At 41.2% G+C, this 21304-nt stretch overlaps 1 protein-coding gene across 1 annotated transcript in view; it reads left to right on the forward strand.

The window, feature by feature from the left end:
* Positions 1 to 20181, forward strand: part of homer2 (homer scaffold protein 2) — a 161981-nt gene extending 141800 nt beyond the window's left edge. The window contains exons 8-9 of the mRNA XM_039772799.1: positions 13068 to 13148; positions 19853 to 20181. Coding sequence (XP_039628733.1) covers positions 13068 to 13148; positions 19853 to 20041 — 270 coding nt within the window. The 3' untranslated portion in view covers positions 20042 to 20181. The remainder of the gene's footprint in view (positions 1 to 13067; positions 13149 to 19852) is intronic.
* The last annotated feature ends 1123 nt before the right edge of the window (positions 20182 to 21304 follow it).

Genomic DNA, 21304 nt, shown 5'->3' on the forward strand with positions numbered 1-21304 from the left:
TATTGCCTCTTGCCTAGGGCAGTAAAGTACGCTAGAGCCGGCTCTGTTTTTTGCCAGTGTGTATTTCATAGGCTGATTACTGTCACGTGTTCACAGTATGGTGAAATTCTTACCTGCACATGCTAATCGACATGCAGCACGCCACCATTCTCCAACAACACAAGTAGTAATTAGGACCACTTTACCTTATTTTGCTATGTGCTCATTCATTCATTTATTTTTCAAGTCCTCTCTGTGCCATCAGGGGCTGGAGGTAATGTCAAGGCAGCGGCACTTATCTCCATCGCCCACTGCTTTGGGTGCTGTCAGGAGAGTCAGGCCTCCATTTCCAAGGTCTTTTTCTACTGCTCTGCATCAGGTTTCTTTTGGTCTACCATGGTTTGTTTCTTTTCTAGTGTCTGAACAAAGGCCTGCCATTAAGAGGGAATTGGCAGACATGACCAAGCCATCTCCATTAACACAACTGTACGATCTCCGAGATGGTCCCCATTCCAGTCCTGCTCCCGAGGTCCTTGTTTTGCCCATTAGATCCCCAGTATTTGGTGCAGAGACTTTTGTCTTCGTTGTATGAATGTGCTCAATGATGGCCGAGTTTTGCATTGCAACTTTAACTGTAAGATGGTCTGTTATTACCAAAGGTGGCCGTGTGAGTTTCAGAGTGGGAATGTGCCTGATAAAGCCTGGCATCCCACCCAGAACCTCAAAGGGTGACACCAGTTCGTATTTACTATGAACAATGTGGATTGGTGAATGGATAAAACAATCTCGCAGCCAGTATTTCTTTGTTGTATCATCGGCACTGTGTTTTTTCTCCCACTTTTCACTTACTTATACACGTATTAATGTAGGTACATTACTTTGGGTGGGCTCATATAGGCGGGATTGGCTCGAGAGCACTGCTGTCTTACAGATCAGTGGGATTTAAAATCAATTCCCAGCTCCGCAGCATCCATCTCGAGTTTCCCAGAGTATCTTTAGGCATTCTGGTTTTGTCCTACATCATCCTAAAGGTTCATTAGGCCCAATATTTGTCTGATGGTGCCCCGTGTTGCACTTCGGTGTGTAACAATTTAGCACTGCGTCTCTTTTGTTGTGATCAAAGTACTAGGGTGTTTTACCGTGTTAGCCATCATAAACGTAGCGAGACATCAAGTAAAATAACCCCTTTTATTGGCTAACTAGAAAGATTACAATTTGCAAGCTTTTGAGGCAACTCAGGCCCTTTCTTCAGCCAAGATTACATCAATTGATGAGAACATCTTGCCTGATGAAGGGGCCCGAGTTGCCTCAAAAGCTTGCAAAATGAAGGTGTCATTTTGCTCGACATTTCTCTACGTTTTGATCAAAGGTCAGTTAATGCAAGTTTCAATGAACAGGAGATGGTGAAGTGAAGTCAAAACTCTGTCTTGTTCACACAGAAAAGAAGCTTAGTGACACAGGGAACCAAAAACACATGGAATAAATGACCCACTAGTGTGGTGGAGAGTGGGGGCCCTCCTGCGTAAAACGTGCGTGTGCCATTTCTTATGCAAAGGTCGGGATTTATAAAACACAAATTTGGCCTTTAAATTGTCGACCAGCCGCAAGTCCTAAGCAGTTTTTTGGTGTTGCCATTTTTAGTGACACCGGGTGACAGGACAATGAAGTGAACAGAAACACATTTCAACGTCACACTAATTACATCGCAGTTAATGGACATGTTGTCTCAGCACTGCCGTCTGCAGTGTAGTTAATAACACCCAACTCACACTTTGAATGTTACTTGTCTTAGTGTGGTGTTTCCCAACATGTGGGCAGCGGCCAACCCAGGACAAAACCCACCCACCCCCTCAATGCTCCAATGATTGCGGTTGGTTCACAGCAGGATCACAGCTGACCCTGGACGACCTCCTTAAACCCTGTTCTGATGATCGTGCCCGATTTACCAAGCCAAGATGGAAAAGCATCGGTAGATCGCACTTAATTTACGAAGGGTGCCCATCCCAAGCACCGCACTAAATACCTGGAGGGGGGCCCATGGTGGGTGGCACCAAGTTCCTAGAAAGGGGACCTGTGTTGGTGGCGCCAAGTTCCCAGAAGGGGGACTCGTGGTGGGTGGCGCCAAGTTCCCAGAAGGGGGAACTGTGTTTGTAGCGCCAAGTTCCCAGAAAGGGGGACATGTGGTGGGTGGTGTCATGTTCCCGGAGTGGGACGCGTGATGGGTGGCACCAAGTTCCCAGAGAGGGACCCATGGTGGGTGGCACCAAGTTCCTGGAAGGGGGACCCATGATGGGTGGCGCCAAGTTCCCAGAAGGGGGACATGTGGTGGGTGGTGTCATGTTCCCGGAGTGGGACCTGTGGTGGGTGGCGCCAAGTTCCCAGAAAGGGAACCTATGGTGGGTGGCGCCAAGTTCCCAGAAAGGGGACCCGTGGTGGGTGGCGCCAAGTTCCCAAAAGGGGGACCTGAGGTGGGTGGTGTCATGTTCCCGGAGTGCGGCCCGTGGTAGGTGGCACCAAGATCCCAGAAGGGGTACCTATGGTGGGTGGCGCCAAGTTCCTGGAAGGTAGACCCAAGGTGGGTGGCACCATGTTCCCAGAAGGGGGACCCATGGTGAGTGGCGCTAAATTCACAAACAGTGTCCTGTGGTGGGCCGCACTAAATTCACAGAGTGGGGGACAATCCACCCCACAAAGGCGAGTCCTGAAGACATGGGCATGTCAGAAGTCATGACACCACAAAGATTTGGAAACAGAGCCTTAGGTGTGCTGTGTTTCGTAAGACATAGCCTTGTAATGGCAGCGTTCACTCTTTTGGAGGATATCACCACTGGCCGGTGACCCAAGGAGATCGCTTTGTGCCGATCCTTTAGGGAACACAAGGATTGTTTTGGCTTGTGACGATGACTGGCTTATAAGCCGATTTAGACTTCCTAGAGCCGTCCTCCTGGAGTTGTCCACTGAATTGGGGCCTACATTAGAGAGGCCATCATGCAGAAATCACACGAGCCCTGTCCCGTTGTGGTTTTAACAACCATAGGGTATTGGTCGATGCATGTCTTCATTTTGTCATTATGGGTACTGAGTGTAGATCGATGGGCAAAAATGGCAAATGAATTCATTTAACATTAAACCTGCAATGCAATAAGCAAAGGGTTTTGAACACTTTCTGAACCCACTGTAGGGTAAAGTTAATGCCTCATCTTCTGCTGCCTTCCATTAGAAATTCTACATCTTTCCGCTAAGGGAAAGAAATTGTCTTAGAACAAGGGAACTGAATTGATATAACGTTCATCTCTAATGGACGAGATGAATAAGTCAGCTCAGTCAGACAAGCTTGAGGGGCCCGATATGGTCAGACGAGCCTGGAGGGAAGTGCAAACCCCCCGATCCACAAGGAGGACTTTTACCAAGGCTCACCGTCTCCTAATGATGTGCTAAATCTGGTAACTCTCTGCCAGGCAGTTCCTGGTGTTACATGAATAAAAAAGCAATGATCTGATTTCCCTTACGAGAACAAAAAGCTTCAAGCCCCACTGCCTTGCAAGTCTAATTATTAGAGACTTCAACAGCTGTCCAACCCACTGTTTAAAAGTACCTCGAACAGAATACAAGCGTGTATTTTCGCATTTTGCTTTTAGATTTTTATTCAGATGGAGCAATTTTCGCAATACTGTGCTGGCACTTCATTTGCATTGAGCTCTTAGGCAAATAAGGCGATGCTTAAGGGTATCAATGGCACTGCTGACTCGAATCTTTTCTGAAATTCTGCCACTTAACACTTCGGCATGAATAACAGAATCAGAAAGGTTTCTTTTATTAGCATGCATACATTATCTATGGGGGAAAAAAAAAATTCTGTGCGTGCGTATGAACCGTATCATGCCAAGTCAGTATACAGTTGAGCCGCCCTGTGACCCGCATGTTAGCGAAAAGGCCTAGTGGAAGAATCAAGGACCTTGAGCATACTATTTGGAGAAAAGAATGAAATGAATCAAACAAATAGTAAAGTGTCTGTCAAAAGTCTCTTTGTCTAGAATTTGGCTAACAATCGAGTGTAAAAGAAAGAGAACACTGCCACGTGATTTTTGGGTTTTCAGGGCATAGACTCGTTTAGTTATGTTTAACTTCGTCTTTCGGCTGTTAGGGGTCGCCACAGCACATCATCTTGTTCCATCTCTTCCTGTCCTCGTCATCTTGATCCATTACACCCACCACCTGCATATCATCTCTCACCACATCCATAAACCTCCTCTTTATCTCTTGTCTGGCAGCCCTATCCTTAGAATCCTCTGCCCAGTATACCCTAGCTAACTCTCTCCCTTTACCAGTCATACTGCCAACACTCAAATGATGGAAATAAAGGTGTAAAGACTGTCATCATCTTAGGACCAGGATATACACAATGCTCAGCACTCTTACACATCACGGCTGCCACGCATTTCCAGCACTCTTTTGACACATCCTCTGAGCAAGTCGTCAGAAATTAACGTGACATGTGCACGAGTTGCAGTACCAGTAAAAAATTTGGGTGGCGTGTCTGTTCAAGTTTTGGTACATGACGTCCGCATCGTTGTTTACCATCAACATCTCCAAAGTGACAAACATGCCTGTCAGAACAGCTGGCGTCAGATCGGCAGCTTTTTGAAAGTGACGAGGAAACGTATACGACGAACTGGAAGCAAATTCGAGACAGATCTGTCCATGCAGAGAGAAAAATGTCAGAGAAAAGAAGTGGGGATTATAATGCAGTGTGACGGCAAGCAGCATGAAAGCTCCAAAAGGATCATTGTGTGTGCTTCGATGTCTGAAGAACAGGTCGATCCGGTGAAGCAAATAATCAAACTCAAATGCTGACATACGAAAGTATTTGCGGTGCTTCTCTTTATCCATTTCTCATACGCGCAATACAAGGGTCACGTATTCCCCATCGCAATGGTGCGATACGTTTAAAGGTCTGCTGTGTTGCTGTTGCTGTCTTTTTTTTTTTTGCACTGCCACCTGGTGGAATCCTCCAGATTTACATATAGTATGCGTGCAAGTAAAATCAGTATGCTGTTTTCATAGCAGCAGCGTTCACATCGTGCAGCATCAAATCGCTTCTGTGGGACGCATTTTGTCACCATCATAAGTAGACGCAGACTTACGGGATTTTTTTTTCTTATAGTCGTTGTGCTTAATGGTCAGCACACACATCCCTTTAGTATCCGAGATTAGGATATTAACACAACCGGTGCACAATTCCCTTTTTGTCTAATTCGTTTCTGCTATTCGCCCCTGCTTTTGTTTTCTTTGTGATCTTTAATTTTTTTGACCGATGTTTTGAACTTGACATTCTTTTCGGCTAGAGATTTTTGCAGCAACCTCAGCTTGTTTTTTGGTTATGTCTCATCTCCTGATCCGTCTTACTCTTTTTCAAGTCAAAGTTACTTTATATGTAAAGATTAGCTGGGCTACGTGTCCAAGATTGGTTGAAACCTAATAATCAATGTAGACCTCGTGTTTTATATTCGATATCTGGGTTGTCGGTTTGGTCTGGTATAATAATACACACTCAATCCCTCTTCCCTCGCAATTTCCTTTTTTCTCTTATAATAGAACCATCTGTTCTTGCCGCTTCCTCTCGACATTGTTTGTCGAACTGGCCACTCTTATAGTCAAAAGTGTTTTACTTGGAAAATCCTAGTGACTCAAGCCTTGTCGTGTCAGGGCATTTGGTTTCCCGACATGTGCGTTATTAGCATAGCAGTCATAAACTTCATTCACATGGCTTGAGCAAATGCAATAAAGTTGCTTTCACGCTGCTGTTACCGGCGTAAACTATAAGACGATTTGTAGGCCTTTATTTGTTTTTTTTATTATCGTTGATTTTTTTTTTTTTTTTATACCTTTCTTCTCCATGTTTTGCATCTTTTTAAAAATTTCTTCCTATCCCGATTCAGCATGGAGAACTTGAAAGGCTGGTGGTTAAGAAACCACCTGGTGAAACCAGGGTGGAAGGCCAGTCATTGCAGAATGGGCATGATCTGTCATCAGAATGACCTTCCACCACATAAAAGGTAGTAGCAATGGCATGTCACCACACACTTAATAGCCTAGGCCTCCTGCTCAATCACCACGTAGTGTCTCTCCTGGTGCAACAGTCTCTGGCTGAGATACATTATGGAGTGTTCAGCTCCTTCAATGACTTTGCTCAGTACAACGCCAAAACCAGTGGTTGAGCCGTCAGTCTGGAGAAGAAAAGGCAATGGGAATTTAGAGGCAAGTAGTACAGGAGCTGATGTAAGGGCCACATTTAAGTCGCCGAATGTGGTTTCTGCAGCGGCACCCCATGCCAACATGTTGGGCATCCTCGTCTTCATGATATACACAGACACCACAGGGTTACAAAAAACACAAGGCAAAAAACAAGAAGGAACCTAAAATAAACAAATCCAATAAACTCCAACCAAAAACAGAACCTTTCTGCACGTGCAGGGCTCAAAACTCAAACAAATCCAATAATGAACAAACAAAGCACGCCGCTACAATGCCGAAGCTGCTGAAACATCCCAAAGCTTCGACTGGGGCCTGCTGCATGATTAGGTGGTGCCACCTCCTTAGGCTCTACATACAGGAGGCAGGGCAAAACACACCAGCACTACAGAGAAACAAAATTACAAAAAAAAATTATAAAAATATATAGCAATAAAAGCAGAATTAATACAGAACATTTATAAGCAAAAACAGAAAGACTGCATAAATAAAAAAAAAAAATAAACTTAAGCCAGGTCATCAAATCAAGTGCTACGCCAACTTTTCAGTCGTTATGGTTCAGATGGGGACTCCTTCTTCAAGTGTGTGCTCTTTTTATTTCACCCTTTTTTTTGTAAATCTCATTATTGGTGGTCACTTTTGTTTCCTTAACTTAATTTTTTATTATTGATTTTACATTATTACTTAGTTTTGTGGCTTTTGCTTTGCTACTTTTTAATCACATGTACACTTCTGTACGGGAGAACAGAGGCCACCAACTTACTCGCCGTAACGTTCATCACCAGCAAAAAAATTTTTTGACTGGGACATTCGTGTTATTCTGTTTGAATTCAACCCCAAATGTATGAGCAGAGACATTTGCCTGCTTGCCTTCATTTTAGAGCCGAGTTCAGCTAAACAAAACGTCCTCAACGCCAACCTGCCACACAGGAGCACTGCGCAGAGCAGACAGCGGGGACTTTGGTAAATAAGTCCGATTATTTCAAACAGAATGGCAAACACCAACACTCAGGTTTTTATATGGCGGCTTTTGACTCTCAAATTACTCAACCCAGCCATAAACAGAAGATTCGGGAAGTGAATGGGATTTCCATAATAGAAGAATAAATACAAGGAGGGCTATGCAAAATGAAAGAGCAGATTTCAAAAATGTATTTCAAATAAACTGTATAAGACAGAAACACATTCCGCACATCACTGGACAGAGGAAAGTTCAAAGTTTAAAATTTTTTTCATTTTTATTACTATTTAATTTAATATTATTTCTTTGCATCAGTATACTGCTGCTGGATTATGTGAATTTCCCCTTGGGATTAATAAAGTATCTATCTATCTATCTAAAAGTACCAGCGAATGCCACGAGTGCTGTTTCTCGTTTATAGTAAAATGGCGACAACGCCGGTGTTACCAGAACGACACCATCCCAGGATGATGGATTGGAAGAGGTGGACAACAAGATCTTGCTCATCATCTATGGCCTACCAGATCTCGAGACCTTACCCCCTGTGATTTTTAATCTATGGGGGTACATTAAAGAAAGAGTGTTTGTTCCACCTAAGCCCGTTAATCTTAAAGATTTGCGACACTGAATCGAGGAAGCTGTGAATTCAGTAACTATGGACCAGTTGACTTGTATGTGGCAAGAAATGGTCTACCATTTAGATGTTTGTCAAGCTACACATGGTGCTCTTGTTGAGTGCATACAACCTCAAGGACCATTGAACCGAACTTTGCTCTGTCCAGTGATGTCAGGATTGTGTTTCTGTCTTATACGGTTTGTTTGAAACACATTTTTGAAATCTGCTCTTTTATTTTGATTAGCTCCATGTTTAACATTTCTACTAGCATAGCAGTTATTTAACTGTATTTTTGTGCCCTCTTCCTGTTGTTCAGATATCAGATATTAATTAAATGGAGACAACACAGTGGGTAATTAAATCCCCAGGGCAGACTTTAGACCTCTCCTGCTGCTGCTGCTGATGAACATGAAAGGCGGCTGTTATTTTATGCAAGACCTTTCAGTCCACTGGACTTTTCTGTGATGGAATTCACCAATGCAGCTGATAACTGGGCCGCCTCGGGGGGAGAGGGAGGGTCTTGGGGGCTTTGTTTCATTTTTTTCCTATTGTCTTCACAATGCAGCTGTTCATCTCCTAACACTGACTGTAATCATCCTAACCATTCCATCCCCTTCCTTATACATTGTTTGGTAGCATTTTTGGGTGTCTTGCCATGAACTCAATATGAAAAAGCAGATTTGATTCAGGGGCTACCACTTTTAGACTTTCATGGAATAAAAAAAAAAAATGTAAATCCACCATGAAACTGCCCAAGGCGGTGGGAGAGACGGTTCAATTTTACAGAGACCGCTCTGATCCTGCACAGCCACCTCGGGTTATCTCCCACTTCGTGGTCTTCCTTAACACTTAGCAATTCTTTTTAAAATGTAAAATTACTGCTAAACATCTGTAGGTTGTAACCTATTAGTTGTTCCCTGAAGAAGGCCCATTTGTAACATTCTAAAATTTTCTTTTTTTCCAGTTTTTGCCAACCGAAACTTTACATTTAAACCTCTGGCTGTTTACCTCTTACTTTTTCACCATTTTGGTGAAAATTTTGTGTCATTCATTGCATTTCAACTGATTAACTTTGAAGAAAAACTGGAAAAACTGAGGTGTTCTAAAACTTTTGACTGGTTGTGTATATGTTTGCCATTCTACCTCATAAATATTCATATTTGTATGACTGGTAAAGGGAGAGAGTTAGCCAGGGTGTTAACCAAAACACAATGGAGTGAGACAGTAAAGCCAACTGTGATGATGCTGGTCCTGCTCCATGCTCCCACCACTCTTCTGGGAGCCCCTTGAACCCACCACTGTCGCTAATGTAACCGGATGAGCTGTGCAATGAGGACAAATCAAACTGAGCAAGGGGATGATGCAAGTGCTTGTATTAAAAATCAAACAAAACCAAAATCAAATAAATAGTGCTTCAAAACGGTCAATAAATAAATGATCCATAAAAACAGGGTGAATAAAATTGGAGATTTTCAAAAAAAAAAAAAAGAGAAAATCAAAGCCGTCAAAACCACAGCAGGAAACTGTCCTTTATAAAAAATCTGGAGCCTTCCTGTGCAAGTGGTGGCTTAAGGGGGTAGGAATGTGGTATAGTGGGTCCAAGGCTTGAAACGATTGGCCAGTTTTTAAATAATTGCCACACTCGTGGCTTAAGGAGGGGGGCACGTTAGTGTGGCTGGAGCGGTTCTTTGGCATGGGTGTTTTGAATCACCCGTGTCCATAATTGATGCCGGGAGATATACCACACCAACTTTAAAGCAAACTGAAACTAAACCTTCAGTTGAATCAAGTGATAGGTGATGACCATGTGAACTGCTCACCAGACGTTGATACGGATAGTGAAACTAAACGCATACAACCCTGTAAGACCAAACCGCCGTTATAAGCCTGGGGAATTTGAAGGTTTACTGTGGTGGAAGTAGGTGCGTGACAAAAAGGCCAAAAGATTGCAATCACGTAAAAGGACAAGAAAAACATCAGCCCCCTAAGCACTGTTCAGCTGTCAACAGTTGTGTTGGGGGGGGGTCTGGGGACTTTAAGGAAGTCACTAAGCCGTGTCCTGTAGTAGCCTGCAACAACACAAAGGGTGCATCAATTGTGCAGATCAGGTGCCGGCATTCTACCCTCGTGTGCAAGCAAACTGAACAAATAAGAATGTGCGTCTACAGTCCCGATTGTGATGTCAGGCTGTGTGACTCAAAACATGTATGTGTGCTCAGTCTGAATCAGCAGTGAACACCCGACAGACCTTTCCTACTGTAATCATATTGACATTTTTGGTATTTACATGTTTTGTTTACACATTAATATCTTTTTTTCTTGTTAAAGAAATGCAACTTTTTGCCTCGTTTTTCTGGTTGTAAACATAACACTAAGAAGGCTACTGGCTTCTGAGATATAGATATACATATAGATATACATATAGATATATAGTGTGGCGGACAGCCGGGACACCCCTTTGACACTGGAGCAAATGTTCCGGGGGATGTAGTGTGCATCCCATTGCTGCTCCCCTGGGTTGCATCGGGGGCCACGATGGTGGAACACTGGAGCTCATCCTAGTTGTGCTCTGTGGCCACTGCCAGGGGGAGCTGCATGGCTTAACGAGCCCATGTGGGGTGGACTGCAGCCACACCCGGAAGTGCAGCCTGAAGTATGTGCTATAAGAGGAGCCTGCAGCCACTACTCTAGGCACCAGAGTCGGGAGGACGATGACGATGCTGCCTGGGAGAGGAGAGGAGTAGTGGTTTGATTGGGGTGATTTACTTTGTGTGTTGTTTTGGGTCTCTGTTGGCCCTGTGGGACACAGGGAAGACGTGCCCCAAGGCTGAAGAAAAATTTAAAAACTTTATTTCTACATGTGCCTCCGTTGTCAGCCTGTGTTGGGTCGATGCCTATATAAGCACCTTTGCCACAATAGATATACAGATAGATAGATAATCTATCTCTATATATATCTATATATATATATATATATATATATATATATATATATATATATATATATATATATATATATATATATATATATATATATATATATATATATATATATATATATATATATATATATATATATATATATATATATATATATATATATATATATATATATATACACACATACACACACGGTGTCCATAAAGTCAGTGTGCAATTTAACGTAGTTGTAACTTTGTAAGTATATGTGATGTGATCTAGTTTTTTGTTTTTGTCTTTAGAAATTTTTTTTTTGCCACATTTGGGGAAAATTAACAAGAACAATAAAAATGTGTTTCTTCTTTGTAATCCTTTTTACAGATTCTATCACACATACTTACAAAGTTACAACTAGGTTAAATTGCACACTGACTTTATGGACACCATGTGTGTGTATTTTTATTATATATATATATATATATATATATATATATATACAGTATATACCACACACAGTGGTACCTCGGTATACGTCTGCTTTGGAATAAGTCCAACTTGGTATACGTCCTGTTTAGAGGTGAAATATTTTGCTTGGTATACGACTCGTGTGCTAGAACACCACGTGTGGTATACCGGGCACGCGCCTTCAAAAAAAAAAAAAAGGGCCAAGTTTTAACCTGTACAGTAATCCCTCGCTATATCGCACTTCGACTTTTGCAGCTTCACTCTATCGTGGATTTTATATGAAAGCATATCTAAATATATAACGCAGATTTTTCGCTGCTTCGCGGGTTCTGTGGACAATGTGTCTTTTTTACTTCCTGTACATGCTTCCTCAGTTGGTTTGCCAAGTTGATTTCATACAAGGGACGCTATTGGCGGATGACTGAGAAGCTAACCAATCAGAGCACGCAGTTAAGTTCCTGCCTGCTGAATGCAGTGTTAACCAGGAAGTCTCATCTCGCTCATTCAGCATCAACGTGTTTCGCTGTGTAAAGAGTTGTGCTCTTTTGTGTTTATCTTTGTGCATAGTCAAGCCCTTCATTATGGCACCAAAACGATCTGCTACTGCTTCAGGGGCCGTGCCCAAGTGCAAACGGAAGATGTTAACGATTGCCGAAAAGGTAAACGTTTTAGATTTGTTGAAGGCTACGATTCTTTTTATTTAAAAAATAGGAAAGGAATATAAAATCTACGGCCGCAGTGTCCTTTTAACCAGGGTGCAAAACAAGTTGTAAGTGGATGTAATAAGGCAGTAGTCTGGATGGAATCTGCTTTAGGGATTTGGATTGAAGACTGCCAGAAGAAGAACAACGGCAGTGCTACACAATCGCCTGAAGTGGCTGCTTTGGAAGAACTGTAACGCTCTCCTTTGTTGTGCAGTAAAATTAAACTCATTGTTATTGGACAAGTCATTTTCATTTATTTCATCTAAATGCTTTTGTATTTATGTATTTTAGTATTAAGCAGTGATTACATTATTTTATACAACCCCATCAATGTATTAATATGCCAATAACAATAGGATTTTTTTTTCATGGGAACGAATTAATCATTTTCCCATTATTTCTTATGGGAAAAATTTGTTTGGTATAAGTCCTGTTTGGTATAAGTCCAAGGATCTGGAACGGATTAAGGACGTATACCAAGGTACCACCGTATGTATGTATATGTATATATATATGTGATATAGATGATATAGATATATACACAGTATATACACATACCTATACAGAGCAGTCCACTATGACTTCCAGGTCTTTCTCATAAGCTGAACTTTCAAGGTTTGGACCTCCCATTGTGTCTTCAAATCAAACATTTCTGCTTCCTACATGTAATACGTTACATTTACTTAATGTTGAAATTTCCTCAGCTCTTGGAATTCTGTTCAAGTCCCTCTTTAATGATTCAACGGATTAAACATCATCTGGCCTTCCTCCTTGTTTGGTATCATCTACCAAGTTATTCACCTTGTTCTTTCTATTCCTGTTCAGATCTCTTATGTAATTAAAAACAGCAGCAGCCCCAGCACCGACTCTTGGAGGACACCACTTTTAACGTCACCTAATCCTCATAAGGTTCCGTGCACCATAACCTTTTGTTTCCTGTGTTTGAGCCAATTTTGTAACAACCCACACAACTGTGACTTCTTTTAGTTAGCCACTTAATCAGTTGTTCTTATTGGTTAAAATGTTTCGGACATCTTTTCTGATATATTTATTATTTACTTGGATTGAATGATTAAATTGCCTGCTGACTAATGTGGTTGTCTTTTCAGGCTCTCTGTATGTCATGTGTGACAAGAGGTTAATGACCTTTCCTTCTCTCTTCTGTGTGCAGGAGCTGGAGAACCTGAGGAAGCAGGCAGAAATCATCCCACAGCTCATGGAGGATTGCGAGCTGATGACTCAGAAGCTACAGGTGTGTGTTGTGCTTCAGTGTGTGGACTAAGAGGAGCGAGCCATAGGTGTCCCTGTCACCCGGTTCGATTCATTAGGCTTGTTCTTCAGCTACAGGCAAAGTCACATGTCACAAAACTGCTACTGATGTTCTCTGGCAGAGGCCAGGCAGGCAAGTCCTGTGGTTGTAGCATGAGTCACAGCCCTGGCCCATGTCCATGTTTTCTGAGAAACGTTGTCTTAATCAAATTCCAAACAACTTTTTTGGGAAAAAAAACTGCGGAGTTGAGAAGCGATCCAGCATAATAAGTAATTGTAATACATCGTGATTGAATGTATTCAGTTTATTTAATTGTCTTTCTATTTAGATTAATAATAAGTTTTATACTGTTTACTGGATTTCCACAAAGCTCGGTGCAATTCCAGTCCCAACTCTAAGTACAGAACTGGAATTTATGCTTTAGTTCATAAACGGCCCAAACCCTGGACACCAGTAATGACAACCAACTGGCACGGCCTCTTTTCCACGCTCCGTTTTTTTTTTCTCTTTCTATAAACAAAGAGTAGCAGTGCTACACAAATATGTCATTACAGAGCTGCTCTCTGTTTGAACAGACTGACAAACAGCCCAGAGGCGCTCATAAACGTTAACCCACTGACCCAGTTCCAGTGCTGTCCATGGTCCTTATACAAATGAGCGAGACTGTGGAAAGTGCAATCAGGGGCATCCCGAATTACGTGAGGTTAGAGGAAGAACTGACCTGCGATAAATCAGGTTTTCACTCATCAACTGCCAGAGAAGTTGGGACAGGGGTCACCATTATAGACACATAGATGTAAAAGGCTCTTATAATAAATTCATACTGTAGATGACCAGTGAAAGGCAACTGATGGATATGAGGGACACTATATAATTGATAAACACTCATAAAGACAATAAAAGGTGATAGACATAGATAGATATGAAAGAGACTATATAATAGCTAGATATGAAAGACAATGATAGATGTATCGATCTATCAATCAATCATAAAGTGCCTTTCATATCTATGTTATATAGTGCCTGTTATCTATCTATAGCCTTTTATTGTCTATTATCTATTATAAAAGGGCCTCTCATTTCTATCTGTCTATCAATTATATAGCACTCCTCATATCGATCTATTGCCTTTCATGGTCTACCCTTTACATAGCACTTGCTCTATCTATAATGGGTAGACCATGAATGGCAAAAGATTGATATGAGGAGTGCTATATAATAAATAAAAAGTGCCTGTCTTATCTGTTTAATAGATAATAAATAGTAAAACAAACAACAACAGATAGATAGATATGAAAGGCACTATATGACATATAAAGAGTAAGTGGCAATAGATATGAGGTACGTTACATAACAGATACATGGATAGTGAAGCGCTCTACATCGATAAGAAAGGCACTATATAATAGATAGGCACTGAAAGGCAAAAGATGGATATGAAGAGTGCTATATACTATATAGAGAGTGAAAGGCAACAAATAGATATGTGGAGAGCTACACAATAAACAGAGTGAAATGCAATAAATGGATGTAAAAAGCAACAGGCACAATTTAGTAGTGCTATATAATAGAAAGATGTACAGTGAAAGGCAATCGGTAGAAATGAGGGTCACTATATAATAAATAAATAGACAGTAAAATGTCAGATAAATAGGAAAGGCACTATATAATAGATGGATAGGAGGTGTGTGTTATAATAGACAGTTAAAGGCAATAGATATCAAGGTGCTATGTGATAGATACAATAGATAAATGAGGGATGCTATACAACAGATTGACAGAGAGTGAAAGGCGATAGATCGACAGAGAGACAGACATGTGCAGTGCTGTATAACAGATAGGCAGTGAAAAGTAATAGACCAAGCAAGCCAGCATCATGTCACCCACTCTTTGAGTCCCCAATATTGAATTCAGTGTTGAGCAAGTTGAAGTGCCATGCTTGGGGTCCAATGTGACCCTGTTTCTCTCAGTAGGCTTGTTGGAACCATGACAATAAAGGAAAGGATTTAATTTGACTCTGCAAATTCAAAGCCAAGACCAAAAAACAAGCAGTGGCCAAAACCAGCAATCTATCATAAGTACACACAAAACAAGAACATTTCTAGATGAAAAATAAATCCAAAAGGCATCTAAAATGTTGGAAGACACTCAAAGCCCCACTGCCGTTACATGTCACCACGAGCTCAAGGCTGGCCACACAATGACCTTTCCCATTCTACACTCCTCCCTCTGATTCTAAATGCTGTACTTTTTCTAACTTTAAACCTAAATCTGGTTTCACTGCTCAGAACCTATTAAGGTGTTTGCTCTAGGGTGACATTTTTAATTAGGTAATCAGAGTTTCTAAACCTGAGTGACAGAAACACCAAAAAGCAGTGTTGCTTCAGAGGCCTCCATGTCACAAAACGCAACTCTGCGACTGACAGTTACATGGAGGAGGCTTGGTGTTTGCATTCCACTGGCGTGTGACAACTTTGATACAAGCACAAGTCAAATTCCACTTCTAGATTTCTGCAGATACAGTAGTTAGGAGCAAATTACAATATGTTGTTTGTGGTGTATTTTTTCACTATTAAAATGTAGCAGTGACAGTTTAAAAAAAAAATAGATGCAATTATTAAGACACCATTTCTTTAAAGCAACAAAGCCTTCTTTTTTTTTTTTACATTCAGTTGCTTTTACCAGATCAGCAAATGAATCCGACTATAGACACCATGTTTTTATCTTACAGAATTCTTCCTTATCATTTATCCTAACTTATTTATAATAAGTGAAATTGTGGCATCCCATCCAAGCACATCTCTCTGGCTTACACCCATCACCTGCAGATTTAGACTTAAATTTAAATACCCCATAAGCTTGAACGTGGTTAAGCAAGTAGGGAAATAAATGGTGCTAGATTTTTTTAGTGAGGATCTGTCAAGATTCTTTCAATTTTATTTATTTTTTTAACATAAATTTCTTAGAAGTCTGCTTTTTCCTTTAAAGTTAGATTACAACATTTTTGTAATATGTACATTATCTTTTTATATATGGATGCTTTGCAGGTGAAGTGTCAGTAGTATACTGGTGTCAGCATATTGTGTACAGTGTCTAGAAAGTTCTGCAGTAGTTCCTGCATATGATAATGTACTGGTGGCAAGCCAAAAATGAATCTTCAATCTGATCAGCGTGCCCAGCGAAGTCAAACCATTCCTCAAGAAACCCAGAAATAAGCGACAGAGTCAAGCTGCAGTGAACCTCCAGCACACTACAAGTGAAGCTTAAGTCAAATTTAATTGCCAGTTATCCCACCCCTAGATACACCCACAATGCCTCCACTCTCGAGTAACCCTTCTCCAACTCCACAATAATGTGACAGCTATCAAGTAAACCAAGTGACATAACTGTGCAATCTAATTGGCTGTTCAGCCGTGCTCCTGAATTGCAATTTTTGGGTCAAGTACACAAGAAATACCCTATTTTTTTTTTTTTATGAAAACTGACTACGCTGTAATGAATTTTGTACATAAAAAAAAAAAAAGACTTCAGTATCCATACTGTACTAATAAAAGGCAAAGCCCTGACTGACTGACTGACACTCACTCACTCACACACTCGCTCACTCCCCGTGTAGGTAGAAGGCTGAAATTTGGCAGGCTCATTCCTTACAGCTTACTTACAAAAGTTAAGCAGGTTTCATTTCGAAATTCTACACGTAAAGGTTGACAATGTCCGCCATGTTAAACTTTCTTATTTATGGCCCCATCTTCACGAAATTTGGTAGGCGGCTTCCCTGCGCTAACTGAATCCTACTTACGTACATATATACGTCCATAGCCTGCAGTTCGGTCACCGTGTGAGGCGGCGTTGGGTCCCCCATCCCAATGCCTCCCACATTGTTGGCTGCCTGCCTATATAAGGCTATCCATCGCTCCGGTCTCTTCATTCCCTACCTTGCTTCGCCACGGGATTCACATCTCCCTGCTGATAACTGCAGCCTTTTTATTTAATCCACGGCTTCTCCGCTGTTTTATTGTTTGTTTATTATGATTAGTTATTGTGTAGGTATTTTAGACTTACTTTACATTGTTCAGGTACCAATTTCCTTTATCATTCCAACCGTACCCCCATTAACATGTCTATCGAGGTGATCACCATCGATCAAAGGACTGTCACTTACCGAGTGGTTTCCATGCCCGGAGATGGCATCGGCCTTTTCCATTCTCTGTGTTACATATTGCACGGCCATATCAGGCTCACCCTTGATATCCGGAGGAACATTGTGTCTTATGTATTGAATGACTGGGACAGGTTCAAGGTGTGGACTGATGACGGTACAGGAGATAATTATACTACACAGGAGCACTAGAAGAGTGAAATGCTTAAGCCCTTCACCTATGGTTCTACATGTGAGTTGATGGCTGCCGCTGAATTTTTCGGTTGTCGCTTTCAAGTGTACCGAAATGGCCAAATATTTTACACCTTTGGACAACCGCCAACACCTCTTAAACATCTTAGACTGACAGGTGACGATTTCAGTAGTGGACACTTTGATGTTTATGAATGTTTAAACTCTCAACAGCTGGATGCGAAGTTATCGATGAAACCGGTTGTGTGCTTACAACGCTTGACAGATGCCAAATGTCACTTCAACACAACAAGTCCTACAAATACTGTCGTCATTGAAACAAACCATGAAACTCAAACCGATTATGACAGCAGCAATCCAAGCTGTGAGATTTGACACAAGATTACTGTTCAAATGGCCGACTGTATGTTACATGCTCAAGAGTAAGCTCAGCGCACAGCTTGGTCAGATTACAACCGGAGGGCCGAACTCACAATGTGGTATACAAAGAGATCCTTAACAAATAATTATTGGTATATTTTCCCTCAGTTTAAAAAAAGTTTACTTTTCTTCTTAATAAAAATTTTAAGGCAGTACTTCGCCACTGCGAAGCGTGGGTATTTTGCTAGTATATATATATATTTTTAAAACATTAGTTCTATAGGAAATTCGTTAAAATGACAATTTCATTAAAACCGGGTTGACTCTTAACAGGGACATATTCATTGCATGGTGCACTGCAAACATGAACACTGAGATCTACGTCAATTATTTAGATTTTAACCAGTCTTACGCAGGTATCACAGCTAATTGTATACATAATAATAGTAATAATTGCAGTGGTTGTTGAATGTTGCTCATTCTACTTTCCATTGTAGCGGTCGAAATGACGCTATGATTTACACTGTTGAAAGGATGGTGATATATTTATTTTTTCAGTGGGACCCCGGAAACAGAAATTAAATGACAGATTAAACCAATAATAATGTAATAAATTAAGTTGAAATATAAACAGCTAACCATCCCTAACTTGCCTATGGCGATAACACGACTCAACAACAATGAGCCAGAACAATAAACACTAATGAAAAAGCTCAAAAACACAGTACAAATGTAGCAGCAACAGATGATGATGGATGAGAGACAGAGAGAGAAATCCTGTGAACGGTTCACTGTAAGCAATGCAAAGTTTGTCCTACCGGTGCCTGATGCAGTGAGGGGTGATGAGATTGGTCTCGTCTTTGTCAGAGGGAGCATTCCCAATCTGATCAATAACCACACGAGTGGGAGAGACAACAGACCACATACATCCAGACAGGAATAGCAATCCAGGACAAGAAACGGTAATCCAAATGGTTGTGATGGGTGATGAAGACCAGACCGATGAATTCAGAACTCAGCTAGTTTTGCCAGTTTCCTTTTTAACGGGTCTGCCGAGTCTGATCTTCAGCCCCTGCATCCTCCGCTGACCATCCACTAGAGCAAGACTGCTAAGAAATATGACATTATTAAATATATCTGCTCCTGTGTTCCAATACTGACAAATATTACAATATCAAAAAAGAGAGACCACCAGTAAGGGAAGTACCCATTTAAGCCATAGGACAGGGTGGATGCAGAATATTACGTTAATTTGTAAGCTGGATGGCTTTAGCACAAAACAATCATTACGAGGTGAGACACAAAAATAAATGTACTGGTAAAAAAAAAAAAAAATATTTATTGATGAATTACAGCATTCTAAACCTTGTCACCTTCTATATACTCCCCCTCCACCGCTCCATACGTATCTTCCATTGATTGAAACAATGCTGGAAGTCTTCTTGTTTGAGGCTCTTCAACAGGCTTCTAGTTTTTGTCTTCACTTCACACACAAAAAAAATGTGTTCCCTTCAGGTCACTTACGATTTTCGGGAACAAGTTAAAATCACAGGGAGCTAAATCGGACAAATAGGGAGGATGATCGAGGACAGGAATGTTTTTGTCAGTCAAAAACTGACTTACGAAAAAAGAGAAAATTCACAAGAAATTTGATGTTAATGTCAGGTGTAAAAAAAAAAAAAACCAACAGCGAATCATCACGCCAACCTGTGTAGCAATTGTTGTCCAAATTCTTACTGGGCTATTCGCAGGATATACCTAGCCGGTCAGTGGTTTGAGAGGGTGTGTATGCGGGGATATAGTTCTATGATTCACGACCGGCTGACCGTTCTTCCAGGAAAGCCCTAAGCCCAGACCGGTTATTTTTGTGTCTCACCTCACAGACATGGACAGCGTCCTTGGTTTTTGAAAGATTTTTCACTGCAGTCTTCAGTTTACTTACCCCATTTGTTTGTCTCTTTCTCTCACATGTTAGGATGCTGAATTGAAAAGCAAAGACTTGGAGGACAGAATTCAGACGCTACAGGCCGACCTCGAAGAAAGCCAACACAAACAGGGAAACCTGAAGATGGAGCTCAAGACGTTTTTAGATGTGCTGGATGGAAAGATCGATGAACTGCACGAATTCAGACAAGGACTGTCAAAACTAGGAATAGATAACTGAGAAAAAAACGATGCCTCCTTTTTCGGGGGGTGGGGGTATTACCACTCGTTTTTTTTCTTTAAATGAAGACACAAACCATTTAGGGCCTGTCTGACTTGATTAGACTCCTCTCTGAGTGTGCCTCACGAAAAAAAAAAAAAGGGGAGTGGACAATGCAACAAAAAAGGAATCGCGCACACAAGGGTAGGGTGCGTCAAGGGGTCGAGTTTGGCGCATCTCAGAGATGAGTGGGATGAGCCAGCTGAAACCTGTCGTTGGACACAAAACAGCCATTAAAGAATCTTTGAAAAGGGGACAAGGTGAAAGCGTATGAATTAAGGAAAAAGATTTGGAAAAAATACCGGCTTTTTGTTCTACTACTAAAACAAAAAACAAAGGGCAAAAGGGCTGACACAACCGCAACAAGATGTCGTTGAAATAGTGTTGGAGCTCATCTGGGTCTTTAAGTTGGGGCAGGGGAGGGAACTGTGGTGTCACTGAGCTGACCCTGCACAAAGGAGTATTACGTGGGGGAAGATTTCTGCATCATTTGTGAATCATTGTGCCTGGGGCTAAAATAAGTAGGACAATCCGGCTGATGATGGTTCCGTCTCAGTTAAGTAAATTTGGGAATCGAATTCTTTTCCCAAATATCTCATTACACCACTGCTATGACAGGGTTTCCATTTGTGGCCAGATCTACATAGACCAAAGCCTCTTAAGAACCCAAAAGCATGGCACTTGGCTGCTATCAATCTCTCCATTAGGAAGACAGAAGGATTTTTCCCCTGATTTTGCGGTTAATTTCCTGCCAACTTGGACTTTAGATCGATACGCGAGTATACACGGTTTATTATTAGATATATTTCATAAATCCTGTAAAATTTAAAAAGAATGGATCCAAAAAAATGTACACGTAAGAGTGTGTGATGTTAAAGCCCAAAAAGACTCAACTGACCAGAGGGTGTGACTTTATGTTAATGAAAGTGGGAGTGAACTTATGCAACTTTCAAATGGACACCATCATATACCACTTACCTCAAACTGTCCGCAAAAATGGTTTCAAAAACAGCCCAACTCGATAGACGGTGCGACTTTTGTTTTTTTGTTGCTACGTTTCCTTCTGACTCAAGGGGTTCCCGTTGTGGCGTTTTTATCTACAACAGAAATAGGAAAAATTTGTACACATTTGAGAAATTTGTTCTAGCCATGTTGAAATGAATCAAGTTGTTCTAGAAAGTGCTTTACAATTGAAACTTGACAAAGGATAGGATTTATATTTAT

The sequence above is a fragment of the Polypterus senegalus genome, chromosome 12 (assembly GCF_016835505.1).
Source record: "Polypterus senegalus isolate Bchr_013 chromosome 12, ASM1683550v1, whole genome shotgun sequence".
NCBI classification, from domain to species: Eukaryota; Metazoa; Chordata; class Cladistia; order Polypteriformes; family Polypteridae; genus Polypterus; species Polypterus senegalus.